At 41.2% G+C, this 20468-nt stretch overlaps 1 protein-coding gene across 1 annotated transcript in view; it reads left to right on the forward strand.

The window, feature by feature from the left end:
* Positions 1-20468, forward strand: part of ANKRD27 (ankyrin repeat domain 27) — a 1716109-nt gene that overhangs the window by 1600024 nt on the left and 95617 nt on the right. Inside the window, exon 26 of the mRNA XM_044081882.1 lies at positions 4119-4233. Coding sequence (XP_043937817.1) covers positions 4119-4233 — 115 coding nt within the window. The remainder of the gene's footprint in view (positions 1-4118; positions 4234-20468) is intronic.

Genomic DNA, 20468 nt, shown 5'->3' on the forward strand with positions numbered 1-20468 from the left:
ACCAAGAATACATTTGGACCTGCAAGTTACAGATTGGCTTACCCATCAAGGATTGATAGAGCATAGGAAAAGAGTTAGAGTAGGGGCATCCTGAGTAAAAGACCAGCATTGGTAGAGTTTTCAATAGAGTTTAGAACAGAAAGTGGTGTTAAAAATGGGATAATTAGTAGGGCCTTTAAAATATTGCACAATAACTATAGGAATCAATCATAGGAGGTTAGAAAGGATTGGTAAGAGAGACTGGATAATCATTTCACAAAGAAACAATGGAAGGATATATGTGTGGCTTTCAAATATGCAATAACATCTAGAATATTTAGGATTTTTGCTTGGAAGCCTTTGCATAGATATTTTTAGACCCCAAGCAGACTCCAAAAAAGTTTTCCTCATGTAGATTGCAAATGTTTTAGATGTGGTGAGGAAGAAAGAGGTTGTTGGGCACATATTTTTGGAGTGTAATGAGTTGTCAGACTTAAAATTCTCTACAGTACTCTGTCTGAAATACTGGGTGAGCAAATTGGTGTAACTAAGTGAATGATTTTTTTTTGAGCTGTGATACACGATCATAATTGCCTAGACATAGATAGAATGCCTTTCTGAATTCAATTCTTGTGGTTCCCAAAAAAGCAATTACTAGAAAATGGAATCAAAGACTAAATCAGTCATACTAGAGGTAGTGAATGTCGTAACAGAGATAAAAGAACTGAAAGTGGGATCTTTAGAAAAGTGTAGGAGCAAATTACATAGAAAAAATGGGAATTGTGGGAATAATACCCGCAGAATAATGTTTTGGAGGAAGAATGTTGTTTTAGGATTGAATGAGCTATGTAATGTTCAATTGACAATGATTGCATAGAAGATTATATGTGATGTATAATGCTTGCAACTGAAAATATCAGTATTCATTTTTGTTTATATCAATGTATGAATGCTTATGTTGTAAGTGATAATTCAATAAAGATGATTCTTGTTTTAAAAAAAACAAGAATTTTCATGTGCCCCTTATTAATATGGATTGGAAGCTATGGTTTTACAGTTGCTGTTCTCCACGGAGTAAAATTAATACAGCTTAGAAATACTTTTCTGTTTCTGCAGTAGAATTACTATATGTGGAGAAGCTGAATTTGCTTAACTTGATTAGAAACATTTTGCTTCATATCTCTGGTCTAAGGATAACAATGTACAATATTTTAAAATTGATGCTGTTGTGTCCACCGAGGAGTAGTATTGAAAAGGGAATTGTACTTTGAACAATAAACTTATTATAGTCTTAAGTGTTCTAATCTGTGGACAATATAATAAAAATGCACAAGGAAGTGAAACTGATTTTACTGACTGGAGCTGAATCATTTTGCTTTGCAGTTTGAGGATGCAACATGCAGAATTTAAAAATGAAAATAGTAAACTGGCATAAATAGTGTATTATTAAATCAGAAGCTGTGTTTGTGTATGTACAGTAGCATTAATACAGACAGGGAGTTGTATTTCCCACCACAGAATTAGTACATCCTACAGATGCTGTTCTTTGTGTGGTAGAATTAGTACAAACATGCATGGGAAACTGATTTACCACATAAAGTTAAAATGTTTTTTCATTAGTTTATGATCATCGGAAATCACCATACAGTATTTTAATTTGGTTTTAAGAAAGCCAACAAAGCACTGCATTGCTGAGCAGAGCAAGAAGGCAGGACAAATATTGCAATCAAGAAAGAAAATGATTGTAAGTTTGTTTGACGTCAGTTTCAACTAGTAAGAGATGCCTCCTTAATGAGTATTAATGATGAAACTTTCTCATCAGTGGCAAATCAGTTTGAAAATGTATTTGTTTGCACACCTGTTTGCATCAGTATGCCCAGCTACTGCAGAATCGAGCAAGCTGACACAAAGATGGAAAAAATGCTTTGTATATTTGTATACATTACATTGATAGAGTTTACTTTATTAGGAAGACGGGTATTGTTTTTCTTATTTGCCAGATTTAAACAGGACAATCTGTTGAATAAAAGCCACTGATATAAAATAGCTAGAGATTTGCATCTGTGTCTCTCTTGACAAATATTTGCTGAAAGACAGCTGCTTTATAAGCATATGTAAGACGTTTCTGTACAAGATCTACCTGAAGTTGCTGCTGTTTAGTGGGTTCCATACCATAGTGGATTGTTAATCTCAAGACAGCACAGAGTTTACCTGGGTTCTTCTTAATGGACTGCTTTAATATCCTTTTACCACCCTGGAGTCCAGGAGGGTAATGCTTGGGTTACTAACCATGTGTTCATTGCTACTACTGTATTGCATTCAAAGTAGGATATTACATTTGATTTAAGTACTCATTATAATAGTACATTTTTGAGAGAGAAGTATTATAGCAGGAAAGCTACCCAGCCACTTGCCTTTATATAATTTTGACTGTGTTATTGTATATTTTTTGAAATTTAGTGTGTTGTTACTCAAAGATGTTTTACAAAGTTAATAATCCATTAGACACATTCCACACCTTATTTGTGATAGGCCTGTGCTTCAGAGGCAAAAGTATGGTTTGTCAGAAGAAGCAGGAATGATTAATCATGCATTGGATACCAGTGATGTGACATTTGACATTGGTACCGTTGGTCACATTGCAAATGAAATCCTGAGCATGGATGTCAGTTGTTGTTGTCTTTCGGCTTTTCCCGGTAAGGGGTCGCCACAGTGGAACTCTGATCCACTAATGATTGGCAGTAGATTTTTACGGAACGCTGAGGTGTCAGCTCGATGCTCAACCTTCAACAAAGGCATGCCCATTTACGCACGCATGTCTTTCGAACGCTACCCAACTGCTAGGAGGACATGCAGACTCCACACAGAAGGCACTCCCAAGCCCAGCCGAGAATCATACGGGAGAACCTCTTGCTGTGAGGCAACAACGCTACCGCCGTACCAGTGTGGCATTCCACTGAGCGTGGATGTCAGTACTTCTGAGAAAATACTGGTGTCAGAACTGAATACACATACTTTTATTATTATCTGCAATAGTACTTCTAAGAGTTCTGTGATTAAGGTAGGTATCCAGTTGCACTTTCTTAGAAGTTTTTTTCAACATTTTCAGATGTCTGATTAGGTGTAGCATTGCCATCTGTGGGGCAAAATTTCATGAGGCTGTCATAGATGGACTTGAACTGTGGATATCATTTAATGGTAAATTATGACTTTATTAAATCTCAATAAATTGATTTTCTGTAAGATGACTTAGTGTACACACTTAATGCATCCAACTGTAAACATGGAAACAGTCAGTGACACTCATGCATATGAACTGTAGCACTTGTGCAGATCTTCTATGGGAGAAGTTGTACTATGCCTCATATAATTGTTTTGACACTGAGGTTGACAGTCCCACTGGAAAAAGAACATAGTGACTGTAACATTATCAGCTTGCTGTTTGTCAAATCTTTAGTAATCCAGATTCAAAATGCTGGTAGTCAGATGTCTGTACTCTCACTGAGTAATTCTTCTGCTACTGTGATGCATCTTTAGTTGGAGAACGATTAGAAATAGTTTGTTTGCATGACTGTGAAGTTTGGCAGTGACCACTGGTGGCAGGGATCATTGCACGTCTGTGTAATATCCTTTGACACTGACATTCTTTCACTGTTAATTATCAGAACAAAATTTCTTTTTGTGGGCCATGTTATGAGGACCTTTTACACATCATGTAAACATTTCCCATATCTTTGTAATACATTATTCCAGTGTATCATCAGCAGTAAATAAAGGCACCCACAGTTAGTCTAGTTAAAAAAACAAAAAACAAAAAACGGCTTTATTCACTATTGTCATCAAATCTCCTTTGTAATTTAGCTGATTTATTTTGCAAAAGGCCTATTTTTGGAAGTGATGTAGAGGAGTCTGGGTGAAATAGCTTTCTTGTTGTTACTAAATGGGCATGCAGCTGTGGGTGAACAGACTCAAGTGTTCTCATAAATATATACTCACTCAGCTTAGACACTACAGTAATGGATTAATTGAAGCTTGTAGTGCATATGACATGTTTCTAATATTGAATTATTGCAAGGCATATTGAAGGTACTGTTTGCTTTTACAGACTTTTCAGTGTAGTTCTTGGTTGTTTTATTTAGCACACAGATATTCTGAAGGCACTGCAAAAGGCAGTAAGTTATACATCTGAAATGAATGAAGACGAGGATCCATTTACCACTGAAAGAAAGCAGCAAACGCCAATCAGAAGAAAACGTAAGAACCATTAATTATGCAATTTCTAGGTGCATGTTAAATAAAAATGTGTGGCTAATTACTAGTACTGGCATGGTCTTGTGATCAAAACCGAGAGCTGCTTTTTTTCCCTAGAGGACGTTTAGACGTGTCAAAGGTTGTTGCCAAGTTGTGATAGGAAATGAGTTAGACTAGTAGTTTAACAGTCCCTCCCGAGTCGTACCATAAATGAGCATTTAGGGTTTACACTGGTGGAAATGTGTGTGTGTGTATATATATATATATATATATATATATGTATATATGTGTGTGTGTGTGTGTGTGTGTACTCTGTCACAAATGTCTGTTGTGTGGCCCCTTTTGAGAATCGCTTTTGTCCTGTAGAATAAGAATGATAGACTGTAGCACTGTGATTTCAGTTTCATGTAACCTTGCATCCCCTGACCAAAAACCTTTTGTGTGGCTGGAGACAAAACTTTGAATTTTTGATCCACCTCACTGCCTCAGTAACAGTCAGTGTTTCCAACTGAATGCAAACTTAAATTCAAAAATGCAGATAAAAAAACCTGTCTGGAGCCATTTAATCAGGCAACTTAAAAGGCAAAATAGTGATAGCAGAATTGTCCAGTGCTAAGGCCTGCATCCTAACTCTGTTTGCATTGCCTCGTTTTTATTATGTATTATTTATTTATTTCCAGTTTGATTATCGAGGAAGTCCACCGGGCCCAGAGAGCCCGTTTTCAGTGGAGGCCCGGGGAGAAAAGCTCCTTTCTCTATGAAACAGATTACAGTAAAGATACCCGGCCAATAAAAATAAAAGTGCAAATACATATCAAATACAAAGTGGAAAAATATTCTGCAGCGTAAGTAGCATTGCCTCTATTTTTTTTTTAATAGTTCTGGTATTTAAACTGGTAGTTGGCTCTTTTTACTTAGTCTGTTCTTAAAGAAAAGGATGGTTTCATTCAATTATCAGCATAGGCACCTTGAAGGGTTGGTCTTGGGAGGCTGGGTTGAATGATTGACAGCAGCTTCACCCATCCTGGGGAAGGAAGGCAGTTTAACTCCACTGCATTGATGGCATCTACCGAAGGGTAGTTGATCACCTGCAAAAGAGGCTATCCAACCTCATATTGCTAGTGATCCATGTGCCACACTGAGCTGGGAGCAGTAGATGTGTGTGTGTGTGTGGGGGGGGGGGGGTTGCACATCTTTCCCCCAGTAGCCAGGCAGCTATCTTGAATTAGTAAAACATGTAGTCGGAGGGGACGATACTCCACATGTCCTGCTGGTCTCCCTACCACTTGCTGCCAAATAGGTGGATGAGCAGATTGGACTTCTCAAGCAGGAGCAAATGTACGTAGGTTTCTCATCTGGTCTAGAAATTCCCAATGCCTGCCCCTGCAGAAAAATGGGCATATGGAATGCAGGTAGGAGAGCCATATAACCACTGCAGCACCCCTACAGTATCATCCTCCTTGGTAAGATCCGACTATAAAGCGGTCACTTTCGAAGTCACCATCTCCCCTGTCCTCCCTCTAGCTAGGGCAAACAAAAAAAACTTCTCCAAGGCTGATTACAACTTCCTGAGGGGTGGTATAAACAGCTTCACAGCCCCTGAACCCCTCTGTAGGAACTGGCACCAATGTCCATATCTACACCAAAGTACTATACAAGCATTTATATAGATGCGTGGAATAAGGAATACCCGACGGGACAACATCATCCTCAGCAGGGAAGAGTAAACATGTTTGGTGAACGCCTGCAATAAATAAACTGTATAACAAAAGGAGAACATTGCTATCCAGAACAAAGAAGGAGCAGGTGCCCAATTGGAAGCAATCTCTCCTTAGCCTGAACAAGCAAATAAGAGCACTAGTGAAAGCCTCTAAAGCCAACTTTAAGCCCAAATTGGCACATCTACTAGAGACCATCATAAGGCCTTCTTCACATATGTCTGCAGTCTCAAAGGAAGCACCCAGATCTCTTCAGAACTGGTGGTCAAGGACGCCGCATACACAAATGCTGTAGATATAGCCAACCTACTTGATTCAGGGAAGACTTCACCATCAGTAAATCAAGACATCCCCAATACCTGCCCCCCTCCCCTTATCTCTAGGGAACAGTTCATCACTGCCCTCTCAAAGGCAAACATACAGCCTCCATGGGACTTGATAACATCCCAGGCTGCATCCTACATGAACTCAGGCATGAACTTACAGCACCATTAGGCACCCTATTCAACCAAAGCCTGAGTATTGGCTTTGTCCCAGCTGAGTGGAGGGGAGCTACTGTCATCCCTTTACACAAAAGTGGAGCTTCCACCAATGTGGGAAATTATAGATCCATCAGCCTAACTAGCCTGATCTGCAAGGCCATGGAACAGATTATCATGGACCTCATTAACAGGGACATTGGCAACCTCCAAACACTCGACCCCGCACAGTATAGCTTTGTCAAGGGTAGGTCATGTCTGGTAATCTGGTCAACTTCTTTGAGACAGTCACCAAAGCCATGGACGAGGAGAAGATGGTGCACACCACCTACCTTGATCTGGCCAAAGCCTTCAACACTTTTCCCCACTCGGGCATACTAGATAAGCTCTCTCAACTAGGCATCAGTCCATATGTTGCCAGATGGGTAGCAAACTGGCTCACTGATAGAACCAATGTAATAAAAATAGGGGAAGCCATTTCAAGCAGTAGATCTGTAATGAGCAGTTTATCCCAGGCATCAATCTTGGGGCCTCTGTTATTCGAGATGTACTTCTCTGAGGTGCAGGCCAAAATCAGTGGGTAGTGCCTGACCAAGTTTGCAGATGACTGCAAGCTGGGCGTGGTCATCAAATCCCCATCTGATGTGGACGTCCAAGAGGGTCTCACACAAATAAATGACTGGTGCAGAAACATGGCCTCAAGCTGAATGCCAAAAAATGCATCATCCTCCTCTTTGGGAAGAGTGATGTCCCCACATATTATTACATTAATAACAGTGTCCTAAGCCTACAATCAGTCGTGAGGGATTTGGGCACCCAGGTTGATAGTAACCTGACTTTTAACCACCATGTTGCTTTTGTTGTACAGAAAGCTTTCTACATGGCCCACCTCATAAGTAAGGGTATCTCATCCAGGCGCAAGGAGGTCATAACATCCCTGTATTCTTCCCTTATAAGGCCAATTATTGAGTACAGTGCCCCCTTCAGCATGTAATTTGCAAAGCACATGCAGCAGCTGGAGATACCACAGAGGTTTCTCACCAGGAAAACCCAGGGCCTCAAACATCTGCCCTACACAGATATTCTAAAAGCCCTGTCCCTCTACTCAGTTTCATACAGAGTCCTCAGAGGTGACCTCTGTCTGGCATACACAGCAATCTAAGACCCTTCCTTGATTGGACTGCATGTCCTCAAATCAGGCTCCACTCGAGTAACCCACATGCATGACCTCAACCTGGTTTGTGACATCAATAGGACTTGTTGGCAGGACAGATTTGTGTCACAGAGGCACTGCCATCTGTGGAATAGACTCCCTCTCCACATCTAGCAGACTAGCAGAGCACCCCATTATCCCTTTTTAAGCACAACCTGGATAAATGGATGGGAAGCAGAAAATTATACCCTTGGGATTCCACCTGTCCCTGCTGGACAGGGGATTTGGGTGCTGACTTGTCTAAACATGGGCTAAACTCTTGGCTAGGCTTATAAGGGCCTCAGGGCCAATAGCCTAGTAACTTCCTATGATCCTATACTTCCCCTTGATGAGGCTGACTCAACATTCAGTATCTTTCTTTCTGTCTAAATTTTTAATCTCCAACTTGACAGAAAAGAGTGAAAGCTTACCCAGCACCCATACCTTACTCAACAAAGAAAATTCCGCATCAAAAAGGTAAAGCATGGATGTGAGACAAAAACAAAGCAACCAAACATATAGGCACTTAGTTAACTTAAGCAAATCTCTTGTTAATGCAGACAAAAATAATTATCATTAGATACAATATGAAAGCCACTCTGTTAGTCCTAAGGCTTTCTTGTCAAACAGAAATGAATTTCTGAAACTTGATAACTCAACTAATCCTATGGCGTATGAAAATAATTTTGTCATTGCCTCTAAATTCAGTAACCACTTTATCAATTCTTTTATCTTCCTTTTAAAGTACAGCCCCTCAAGACTTCTTAAACCAAACCCATATCTATAACCAGATCTACTGCCTTCTTCTTTTAACCATTATCAGTTGTCATTTAAAAAAAAACTATTGCCGAAAATAAAATCCACAACTATAGCAGCTGTTTAACTTCAAGCAGAATACTTGAAAATATTAGCACAGTCTGTAGCAGTTCCAGCTTATATTCTAATTAATATCTCTTTCACAGAATCATATATTTATTCCATCATTATGGACGCAAGCATTCATCTTACCTCTGCACAAAGGTGGCAAATCAACTGATCTGTCTAATTACAAACTTATTGCTATACTGTCACTTCTGTCTGAAGTGCTTCATAGATTATTCCATTCTCAATTCATGAAATGTCTCCTGGATAAACTTCTAATCCCTACTCAACAAGGCCTTTGCCCTTACCACACTACAGACACAGAAGTGAAGGCCATATAGTTTCAACTTTATTCTGAGAATTATCAAAGGCATTTGACAATGTATCCCATTCAAAACTCATCCAAACTCTGAATAACCTTAGTATATACTCAGACACATCCCCTGGTTCAGCAATTTCCTGATCAGAACTGTGTGTGTAAAATGGCATGATTCATTTTCTGAATACCCTCCTTTTTAACAACCAGTGCTCCTCAAAGTTGCATACTTGGCTCTCTTCTTTTTAACATATTTGTCAATAATTTGCATTTAGCTACTGGCCAATCAATAATCATACAGTATGTGTGGAATCTTTTGAGACAGTTACGTTTTTTCAGGGATATAAAATTACTAAAGGTAAAAGAAAGGCTACAGCTGTAAACTATGTACCCACATATGTATGGGGACGTGATAAAATGAAGTATTTAGGAGTATGGGTAAAAAAGGAAGCTGTCATGGCAGCTAAGGATGCATGGGAAGAGACTAAAAAGATAATACAAAAACTGAGAAACCTGAAGCTTTTGACTATAGATATGCATAGCAAGATACAAAGATGATACAAAAACTGAGAAACCGGAAGCGTTTGACTATAGATATGCATAGCAAGATACACCTTTAGTTTTATATACAGATCAGGCATATTTTTATCAACCACAGGCGTAGTTGTGGATAGTAATTAATAAAGGGTTGATGAATTTTATCTGATAGGGGATAAGGTAAGAGTCAGGTGGGATATGATCCTTCCAATAGAATAAGGTCGTTTGGGATTACCTGATTTGAAGGTGTGTTTCAGAGTGACACAGTTAAGGCGCTTATACATAACAGAAGGAGAAAGCTACAATTCAGAGTTGAAAGGGATGATGGTGAAGCGGGGGGAAATTAAAGAAATAAGATAAGTGTGGGATTTTGGATGCAGATCCATAAGGCGAATAGCAATAGTCATACAAAATATTATATTCATAAAGTAGCAGAAAGTATACTAAGAACTAAGCCAACATGGGAATGGAGAAAGGAGATTCTTCTGATAGGGAGGACTGCAAATAGGGGTCCAGGGATGACTGCAAAAAGGGGTACAGATAATAGGCAAGAAGGAGCTGGAATTTACTAAAGGAAGCTAACAAAGGTATTGGGAACAAATAATTACAAATGCAAAGGTAATAGAACTGGAAGAGACCAAGAAGACATTTGGACTGCAGGCTAGAGATTGCCTTCTCTATTAGGGATTAATATCAGAATATAGGCAAAGGAAAGGGGTCGGGGACTCCTGAGTGAAAGACCTGTACAGGTTCAGTTTTTAGTTGAATCTAGAACAAAAGCTGCTTTTAAAAAAAGATAATTCGTATGACATATAATATATTGCACAGTAACTAAAGGAATCAATCAGAGGAGGTCAGAAAAGATTGGGAAGCGAGATTAGATAATTCACAAAGAAACAATGGGAGGACATATGTATGGCTCCTAAATGTGCAACAAAGACTAGAAGATTTTGTATTTTTGCTTGGAATTATTTGCTTAGATACTGTTATACCCAAAGCAGACTCTAATTTTTTTCACATAGATGGCAAATATTGGAGGTGGAAGAAAGAAGTACTTGGGAGCAAATAAACTTTAAAAATTTCCCTACAGAGTTCTATGTCAGGAATACTGGGCAAGCAAATTATATTTTTGAGCTAGGATACAAGCTGTTAATTGTTGAGTCTAATTCTGGTGGCTGCTAAAAAAGCAATTACTAGAAAATAGAAGTCTAAGTTTAAACGGACCATACATGAAGTACTGAAAATTGTAATGGAGATAAAAGAACAGAAAGTGGGATCTTTAGAAAAGGGTAGGAGTAAATTACATAGAAAAAATGGAAATTGTGGGAACAATACGTGCAGTATAATGTTCTGTAGGAGGAATGAGGTTTAAGAGAAGGCAGGAATTGAACAATTTATATTGTATAAAATAATTTGACGTCTGCTGCGTCTGACGTCAACCTTTATGTTATCAGATCAGGCTTAGCTCAGACACTGCAATTCCTTCAGACTTAGAATTCACCAGACTCCACCTCCTTTACCCACAATTCCACACTAATCACCCTACTCCTCGGATCTAGTTTGCCACCATTCCTGTCAGCAGCTCGATCATGGCTCCTCTTGATGTATGCTTTTTGTACTGCATTTTGCATTCTTTACCTTTTTCATAGTATTAGCTTAACACTCAGACTTGCGAGAGATGCACTTATATATCCAAATTGGAAGCCACTCACTCTCCAGCCAAGACCGGAATAGTTGGTCAAGAGGAGAAGGTTAACATTTGCACCACACCACATGGAACACTTAGCCCTCCAGAACGCACGCCAACACTGCCTTTACATAAAAACACAAACCACACACCCACCTTCACAGAGGCATACCTCTCATCCGTCCCGAATTACTTGTTTTTTACTGAGTTTTGGGGTCTAAATAATGGGGTGCCATGATTCCCGAGTGGCACCCCTTCATTCCCGATATTTTCCATTGTTTCCCAGCTTTTTTTTAAAAATTTTTTGCTTTCGTTTTTTGAGCTGATGTCATCACGTGTGCTATGACGTCAGCTCCATCAGCCTGTCGGAATTGAGCTCAAGGGCACGCATCGCGGCATTATTGTTTGATTTGAATGGATCCGTGAGCGAGAAGGAAACTAGTTTAAGGATCTGCAATGCTCCTGGTGAATGGACACTTGTATTTATATTTCTGCTCGTGGGAGACAGAGTTTCAGGTATCTGAACACTGGTTTTTGCTGGACATGAATGGACACTCATATTTCTATACGGAGAAGCTCATATTTTCAGGTATCTGAACTGCTTTTTATATTTCTGCTGCTGGCCATGAACGGACAATCGTATTTATATATGGAGAGTGACGCTCGCATTTTCAGGTATCTGAACTGCTTATATATTGTCCAGCAGAGCTGAACTGGCCATGAATGGAGGTGTGTGTGTTTATGTTTGTTTGTGTGTGTGTGTGTGTGTGTGTGTGTGTGTGTGTGTGTGTGTGTGTGTGTGTGTGTGTGTGTGTGTGTGTGTGTGTGTGTGTGTTGGACACAGCACCTAATATAGGTTTGTAACCCGCAATTTTTAATTTTCTGTTGTTAAAGGAGAAGATTCGTTTACATAAGCCTATACCTCCTACTGCCAACTTTAATTTAGTTGTTGCATTATGTATTCTTTGGTCCTGCTTGCCTGCAAATAGTTACAGCAATGAATGAATTGTTAAATTACAAATCAACAAGAACATTGTGAAGAATGCATGTAATTCTTAACTCATTTGAACTAATGTTTCTTTTACTGGAGGTAAAGCATTTTTATAGAAAAGTAAATACATTGTATAAGACTGTGTATCTAGTTAACTGAATTTGTTTACTTTGATTTGTAAAACAATAATGTCTTAATGTGTATAGCTTTTCAACTGACTTTTATAGCATGGCCCTCCAGCAAAATATTTTGCATGCTATGGTAAAACTTCAGGTGACTAACATATCTTCTTAGCGTTACTACTTGAACTGCAGTTTGATCATCACAGTTTTTATCATATTTCTGTAGTGCTGTCAGTGGTCTTTAAATTCAATACTAAGACACCATGATGAAAGGTTTCTCAATAAAAAAAACTTTTCATTTGTTAGGGCGTTGGCATTCTTAATGGTTATGTTTACTTTCTTTTTTTACTGTTTCTCGATTTGACCTTTACATAAATCAAATGACCTACTATGACCAAGTACTTTACTTTTTTGTGGAAGTGTAAATTGCACTATTATATGGTTTAATTACACATATTTGCTAATTATCGTGTTTTGTTTGTTATCGGGATAAAAAAGGGAACAGAGCTGAGCTGTTTCATTTAACATTTACTGTAGTTTATTTAAAGACAGAGAATTATTGCAGTGGTGACTTGAACCTTTCATGTTGTTAATGTCACATTCTATTTTATATCATCTTACTTTTTATCTAAAAGACCACTGACTGAGCCTCACAGCATACTGTTCACTAAGATACAATATATGACCTCAGTGGTAGTTGTTTCTCCTGCAGATATATTTGAAGTTTCTGTACTAGTGTAATAATGTTACAATGCAGACTCCAGTATTCCAGTTTTGAGTAATACTTTGCACTGTGAACTATAATAAACTTGTTCGGTAATGTATTGTGTGTGTGTGTGTGTGTGTGTGTGTGTGTGTGTGTGTGTGTGTGTGTGTGTGTGTGTGTATGTATATGAAAATGCCCGACTTTAATACACCTGGTGGGTAGAGAGGTAAAAAGAGCCTAAAGTCCCTTGAGAATTTATGCTTCACATTTTTGTTCTGTTCCTCATTAAATCTGTGTTTTTTCAGGATTTTTCTGGCAAATCACTGAAGGATTGAATTCGCTAAATAATGACAGGCATTTGAATTTCAGACTTCATATTCTTCAGAAAGTAAATGGTAACACAAAACCTTTTATTCTAGCAATTTTCTAAGTTTATAAGATCAGTATTTGAAATCTGTCCCTATTTTGGGGCTGTATTCCACCATTATTGGCTTTGTCCAGACTTTTTGTGCATGGTGGTAACACAACATGTTATTCTAGCAACATTCCAAAATTATACATGCAGTGTTCAAAATGTGTCCCTGGTTTTTGGTCTTTTGTCTCCCCCCCCCCCCCGTCCCCCCCCGTAATAAAAAGAGGAGCCAGCAAACTATGGCAGTGCACCTTTTATTCATATAAACTCATGCCAAACATGAGATGGAAGCAAAATAAACAGACTGGTTTCGGCTATAGAAGAGACATAGCCTTCATCAATATTACACTGGGACATTAGAATGGCTGCAGGGGGACTCTGGTGCCATATTTTGGTTGTCTGTTCTTCAGTATGCATTTGAAGGTTGGTATCCCATTATTACATTGAAGTGGGCGGGGTTACATAATTATGTATGCAAATTTTATGTTGATCAGCGTACAGATTTGTACCTATTTTTCATGGGCCTTGTCCAGATTTTTGATGTTTGCAGATTGAGAGATATGAGCGGAGGCTTTCAATAAAAGTCTACCCAAGCAGCAGAGACCTCCAAGGCAGAAATGCTCTCGACCACCACAACACAACACTAAGAACGAGACACATAGCTCCCCTAAACAGTGTGCCATTCAGGCAAAGCCCCCTAAGGCAAAAGAGCATATCCAACACACTAGTCATAGGTGACTCGATAGTGAGGCACACTGATGTCCCACTCATTAGGTTGAATAAGGAGAAAGTAACAGTCAGCTGCCTGTCAGGTGCCAGGATCCGCCACATAACGCATGCACTTAGGTCCCTCAACAACAGGTACAAATATGACCCTGTCATTGTACATGCGGGTGTGGATGACCTGAGACGTACCTCCCCTGACTACATGAAAAATGACATGGAGGAGCTCTCAGATTATGCAGCCTAGGCGGGTATGACCGTAGCCCTGAGCAGCATCCTACCATCACCCAGAATGATACCACAGTGCAAGCAAAAAATGATTGATTTCAACAATTGGCTAAGTTTCAGGTGTCATTCCAAGGGGATCCAGTGTCTGCCTGGGATGACGTGATTGACAGACCTCGATGCTTTGCCATAAATGGCCTGCTTCTGTCACCCCTGGGCTTCCGAATACTGGTCAAGGCTCTTGCCATCCCTATAGTGCCTTTTTAGATGGTTTTCCAAAGACCAAATTACCACCATAACATCTACAAACAAATGCAATCTGTGGGCCATGCTGCTCAACACTAGAAGTTTAAATCTCAAAATGCACTCACTCAAAGCACTCCTGAAAATGGAGAACATCGCCATTTGTACTGTAACAGAGACCTGGTTCAAGGCAGCAGAAAGCACCCCTGCACTACCAGGCTATAACTCATTCCACACCTTTCGGCCCCAGAACTTGGACCGAAGCTCCAAAAGCGGTGGTGTTTCCATATTCATAAAGGATGCGTGCACCTCCAGAATGGTAGCCCAAAATAAAAATCAGATATACTTCAGGTGCAGGTAACATTGGGTAAGACAGCAATTCAGGTCGTAGCCTGCTATAGGTCCCCAACCATGTCCCATGACTTGCACTCCATGTTCTTAAGCACCTTGGAGAATATTAGGATCCAACCTAACACTCTCTTACTAGGTGACATTAACTACCCCCTCCATTAACTGGGTAAACTACTCATGTACCAGTACACTTGCCCAACGTTTCCTGGAGTTCATTAATTCCAATGCCCTGGACCAGCTCATTCTTACCCCCACTAGAGGTAGCAACATCCTTGACCTGGTCATTACTAACATGGGCGACCATTGCTCTACACCAATAGTCAGCTCCTCCCTGGTTATATCCGACCACAAACTAATCACCTTGGAAATCCACATCCACCCCCCACCCCCTGCCAAAGGTAACCATCATGAAAAACTACTCCAAAGCTAACTTTGTGCTCCTAAAAACAGAGGTGGCTAACTTCACGGCACCAATGCAAATGGGGAATATATGCGTGACTGTAGAATCATACACCAGTGCACTGTATGAACACATACTCAAATGCTTGGATCTTGCCATACCCAATAGAACCAAGATGCTCACCTCCAAAAAAAGGAAGCCCATCTTGTGGTCCCCTGCCGTAAGCAAACTCTACAGCAGAAGGTGGAAACTGATACAGAATAAGGTGAAGTCCCAAGACTGGAAAAACTCCCTTATCAGCCTCAACAAAAAGTTGAGATACCTTATCAAATCCTCTAAAGCTAGCTATGAAAACAAAATTGCAGCAGATAGTAAAGAGAACCGCAAGGCCTTCTATAGTTATGTAAAGAATCTCCACGGTAATACCCGGATTTGCTGTGTGCTACTGCACAATGGTACCTCCTATACCGAGCAAACAGATTTTGCCAGTATACTGGCCGACAGATTCAGTGCCAACTTTACCCCCCCCCCCCCAAAGGACTAAACATGATACCAGTAGATTGCTAAGCACCCAGTATTACTGTTGCACAGATTAAAACAGCACTGTCCAAGGACAAGAATACAGCTTCTATGGGACCTGACAATATCCCTGGTTGTATTCTACATGAACTACAGAGTGAACTGGCACCTCAACTGTGTGCCCTGTTCAATCACAGCCTCTCACCTCAGGCTTTGTCCCTACCAAATGGCACACTGCTACAGTCATCCCTCTCCACAAAGGAGGAGTGACCACAGACGCTGGGAACTATCTCCCCATTAGCCTGACGAGTCTGATATGCAAAGCATCATCATGGACCTAATAAACAAGGATATAGAGAATCTCCAAACTCTGGATCCCACATAGTTTGGCTTTGTGAAGGGTAGATCATGCCTGCTCAACTTGATTGACTTCTTCAAGTCAGTCACCAGAGCTGTGGATGAAGGCAAGGTGGTTCATACAGCCTACCTTAATCTGGCCAAGGCTTTTGATACCATTCCCCACTCAGGAATCATAGAAAAACTCACTAAGCTTGGCATCAACCCCTATATCACTAGGTGGGTTGCAAACTGGCTCACAGATAGAACCCACAGTTTGAAAGTAGTTGACTCCAAGTCAGACTGCCGACTAGTCACAAGTGGAGTCCCACAGAGTTCGGTCCTGGGTCCTCTCCTGTTTGGTATCTACTTCTCTGAAGTCCAGGCCAACACGAAGGGACTCTGGCTGACAAAGTTCACAGAAGATTGCAAGTTGGGAGCTATTATCAACTCCCCAAGTGATGTTGACATCCTATAGAATGGTCTCACTGAAACCAATGATTGGTGTCAGAATCATGGCCTTAAGCTCAATGCCAAAAAAATGTGTCGTCTCACCTTTAGGAAAAACCCGGTTCCCATGAATTACCACATTGATGGTAGTCCACTGAAAACAGAAGATGTTATAAGAGATCTGGGAATACAGGTTGACAGCAACCTCTCTTTTGATCACCACATTTCCATTGTGGTAAGAAAGTCCTTCTGTGTGGCACATCTCATTACTAAAGGTTTTACATCCAGGAAGAAAGAGGTCATTGTCTCCCTCTACTCTTCCCTCATTAGGCCAATCATCGAGTACAATGTCCCATTTGGCATGTACCTCACTAGACACCTGCAACAACTGGAGAGGCCACAAAAGTACCTCACAAAGAGGATCCTAGGCCTTAAACACTTGTCCTATATGGACAGACTCAAAAAAACTCCCAACTATTCTGTGTCTCATGTTGCGTACTTCGAGGCGATCTCTGCTTGACTTACAAAGCCATGTCTGACCCAGCTCTGTTAGAAATGCTACATCTAAAGAAATCCCAATCCCTCTGCACCACACCCTTCAGAGACCTCAACCTCATTACCACAATTAACAGAACATGGAGGGACAGGTTCATAACCAAGAGACTACCCATGCTATAGAACAGACTTCCCATACATGTCAAGCAGACCACCTCGCTGACCCTCTTCAAGAGAAATCTTGATGAGTGGATGGGAAACAGAAAATTCACCCTGGGGATAACTCCAGTGGCTCAACTCGACAGAGGCACTTGGAACTAAGGTCGAGTGGCACTATGCCAGGGTAATCCTATGGCTAGGCTTGTAAATGCCCCAGGGCCATTTGCCTAGTACACACATATGACCCTATAGGTAGATGGGTATTTAGCTTTTTAGAATAGTGTGTTGTAGATTGGCTTCCTGCCTTTTGGTGGGATTGTGTGTTTTGTATTGGTGTGTTCTTTCTGCATGTCTTAGAAATAGTGTACTTAGTCTTCAAGTGTTCAATTTAACATTGTTGGAGCATCCTTAGTAGACATTGTAGTTGTTTCCTTTCTAGGTGTTTTTGTACTATTATGGACAAAGGTTTCAAAAATTGTGCTGCCTGTGGGCAGAAGTTGCCATCACAGAATGCACATGATAGATTTGTTTACTATTTAAGAGCATTACACCTGGACTCACTCATTCAGTCTGTGAAGGGGTTAGAACCAGGGAGATTAAAGAACATTGGGCCAAGTAGGGTCCTTAAGGGGCTTCTTCCCTTCAGTGGCTTCTGCTTCTTCCTTGGCTCTGAAGGTTGGCTCCGAGAAGCATCATTCATGGAATTTAATCTTCCAAGGGGGGATTGCAAGAGGTCTTCTTGTGCTTCTGTCCCCTGTCCTTCCTTCTTAGGCTTGGTGGACCCGAAGCTACCATGAAGTTTGGGTCCTCTGGGTACCCTAGCACCATCATTGACTCTGACTCTTAGAGCCAGTCTCTGTCATTGTAGGCCCCCCAGAAAGGCTCTGTCTCTTCCTAGTCCCTTTCTGCTTAAAGGAGCTCCTTCAAGTATGACAGCTTCCCCTTTTTCTCCATCCATCCCACCAGATCTCTCACTGGAATCATCCCCTTCCCCACCATGGTTCCAAGTCTCCCCAGCTCAGATCAGGCAGACGAGTTTGTCCACTTCCAAATCGCCCTCCAAATACCCCATCTTTACCTTCATCCACCCGGTTATTGAAGTTGGAAGGCAACATTAAAGCTGCTGACTTGGAGCAGCTGATGAGGTAATTTTTGCAGACTCAGATGCAATATGCCTTATCCCTTTGGGTCTGGGTCCATTTCCCAGACATTCTGCTCCATCTGTCTGGCTTTCTCACTTGGCCCCTTTGCATCTGAGGTTTTCAGGCCTAGCTGCATTCTCACCCTCTGGGTCAGATGCAGTGGCTTGGCTGTCTTCTGCTCTGACCCATTCTTTGGTTGCATCGACTCCTACTACTTTTGAGCTATTTGGACCTCAGAACCATGGTGTCAAAGTGGAAGTTTCTGGGTGGGAGGGTGGATGACAATCCCTGTTTTAGGTCCATCTCTCCCACTTGGGGCTTTTGCAGCCCAGCTACAATCTTGATATTGAAGCAATGAGTAGCTACCTCGGGTTCCAGTGTATGTCTCTTACCTTTGTATGCTGGACCCCTCTGTTCCAGGATGCTAACTTCTGCCTCAGCCTTTGACATTGTAGAAAAGATTTGCTTCTCTCAGGAAAAGGGTCCAGCCGGTCTCCCTTCCACTTTCTCATCTGGGCTTGGGACCAGTCATCAGTCTGCTCCTGAATAGCCTGCATTGGTGGATTCTTCTTCCCTAACAGGAGCTTTCTGCCTCTTCATCCTCTCCCCCAGCATCACCAGAGTGGAAAAAGTTTCAGGGAAGAGGAGGTGTAAAAGGAAACACTTGGACTCCCTGGAGGAGTCTCTCAAGTAGGATACTGACCTCAAGGAAGAAGGGTCCTTTCAGTCTCCGTGTGATAATTCCATAATTCGCAGTCTGTTGGAGCTGGTTCAAAAACATGGTAGCTGGACTACTGAAGACCCCTCTTTGGAGGAGTCCATATTTTTGGAGGCCTTCTGCATGAGCCCATCCACACCTTGTGAGGTTCCCTCTCCAGACGAGGTTATAGACCTAGTGTTCTGGAGGGAGTGGAAGAAACCTGACACACTGGAGCCCATCCTCAGTAAGCCAGTTTTGCACCACCAAGGACCGGCTGCATTGTAGTAAAGGTCCAGCCATCGATACTGTGGTGGCATCTGCCACCAAGATGGAGATCTCTGAAGATAGCTCTTTGATCCATTGCTGAATAGGGAGTTTCATGCTTTGGATTATTTAGGGAAGTACTCCTATGCCTCAGCTACTCTTAAGCTGAGACCACCTAATTACTTATCACACATGACAAGACGTCAACCTGACCTGGTGTCTGAAGTGTCGAGGAATGTTAATACGCAGCAGTCTCCGGAGATTCAGAAGAATCTGGAGTTACAGTTGTCTACCCTGCTGTCCATCACCAGTGTTTCCATAAGACTCATTTCAAATGCAGCCAATGGAGCATCTGGAGTGGCTGGCTGTGCCATTGCCATGTGTTGTGACACTTGGATGTAATTATACAACTTTACGGATTGCTTCAAGGCATCCTTTGTCAAAGCCCTGTTCAACGCCTGTTTGGTCTGATAGGTACAGATCTTCTAACAAGGAGCAAGCAAGATGGGAATATGATGTCTGCAGTAGGAGTGCATTTTGCCATCCCTCAATGAACCTTTTTTTTGAGTAATCAGACGGGCGGGCGGAGGATAAACATCTCTCTAGAAGCTTCTTCAAATGGTTCCTCCCAAGGACAGGGTTGGAGTCATAATGGATTCTGCCCATGGAGCAGGAGCAGTCTGCAGAATCAGGGTTTCTATGGGCTTTACTCCAGCGAGCCCTTTAAGCGACCCTGAAGGGTTGCCTGATGGTCCTATTTTGGAGGCAGTTGCGGTTTGCTTAGCTCTTAACCAAAAGCTTGGGAGGCCATCACCTCAGAAGTATGGGTTTTAAGAGTTATTTCCATAGACTACTCTGGTCTCTTCAGTGGTCTCAAATCTTCATTACAAGTCTCTCACAGATGTCCCACTTCATCAGAGATTGCAGGCAACAGTAGAGATTCACAGCTTGCTTGCAGACTGAGTCATTCAAAAAGTCCCACCAGACCAGCAAGGATCTGGGATCTGTTTGGCATTCCTTTTGGTACCAAAGAAAAACAAGGACCTCAGACCCATTTTGGATTTAAGCAAACTAAATCCATTCATGAAACAGACCAAATTCTGGATCGTCATTATGCAAGTTCATCTTACCTATACTGAAGAGGGAATATTGGATGATCTTAATAGATCTCAAGGACACCTACCATCATATAAAGATAGATAGGTGCTCC

The sequence above is a fragment of the Protopterus annectens genome, chromosome 8.part1 (assembly GCF_019279795.1).
Source record: "Protopterus annectens isolate FY-2018-M chromosome 8.part1, PAN1.0, whole genome shotgun sequence".
Classification (NCBI taxonomy): Eukaryota; Metazoa; Chordata; order Ceratodontiformes; family Protopteridae; genus Protopterus; species Protopterus annectens.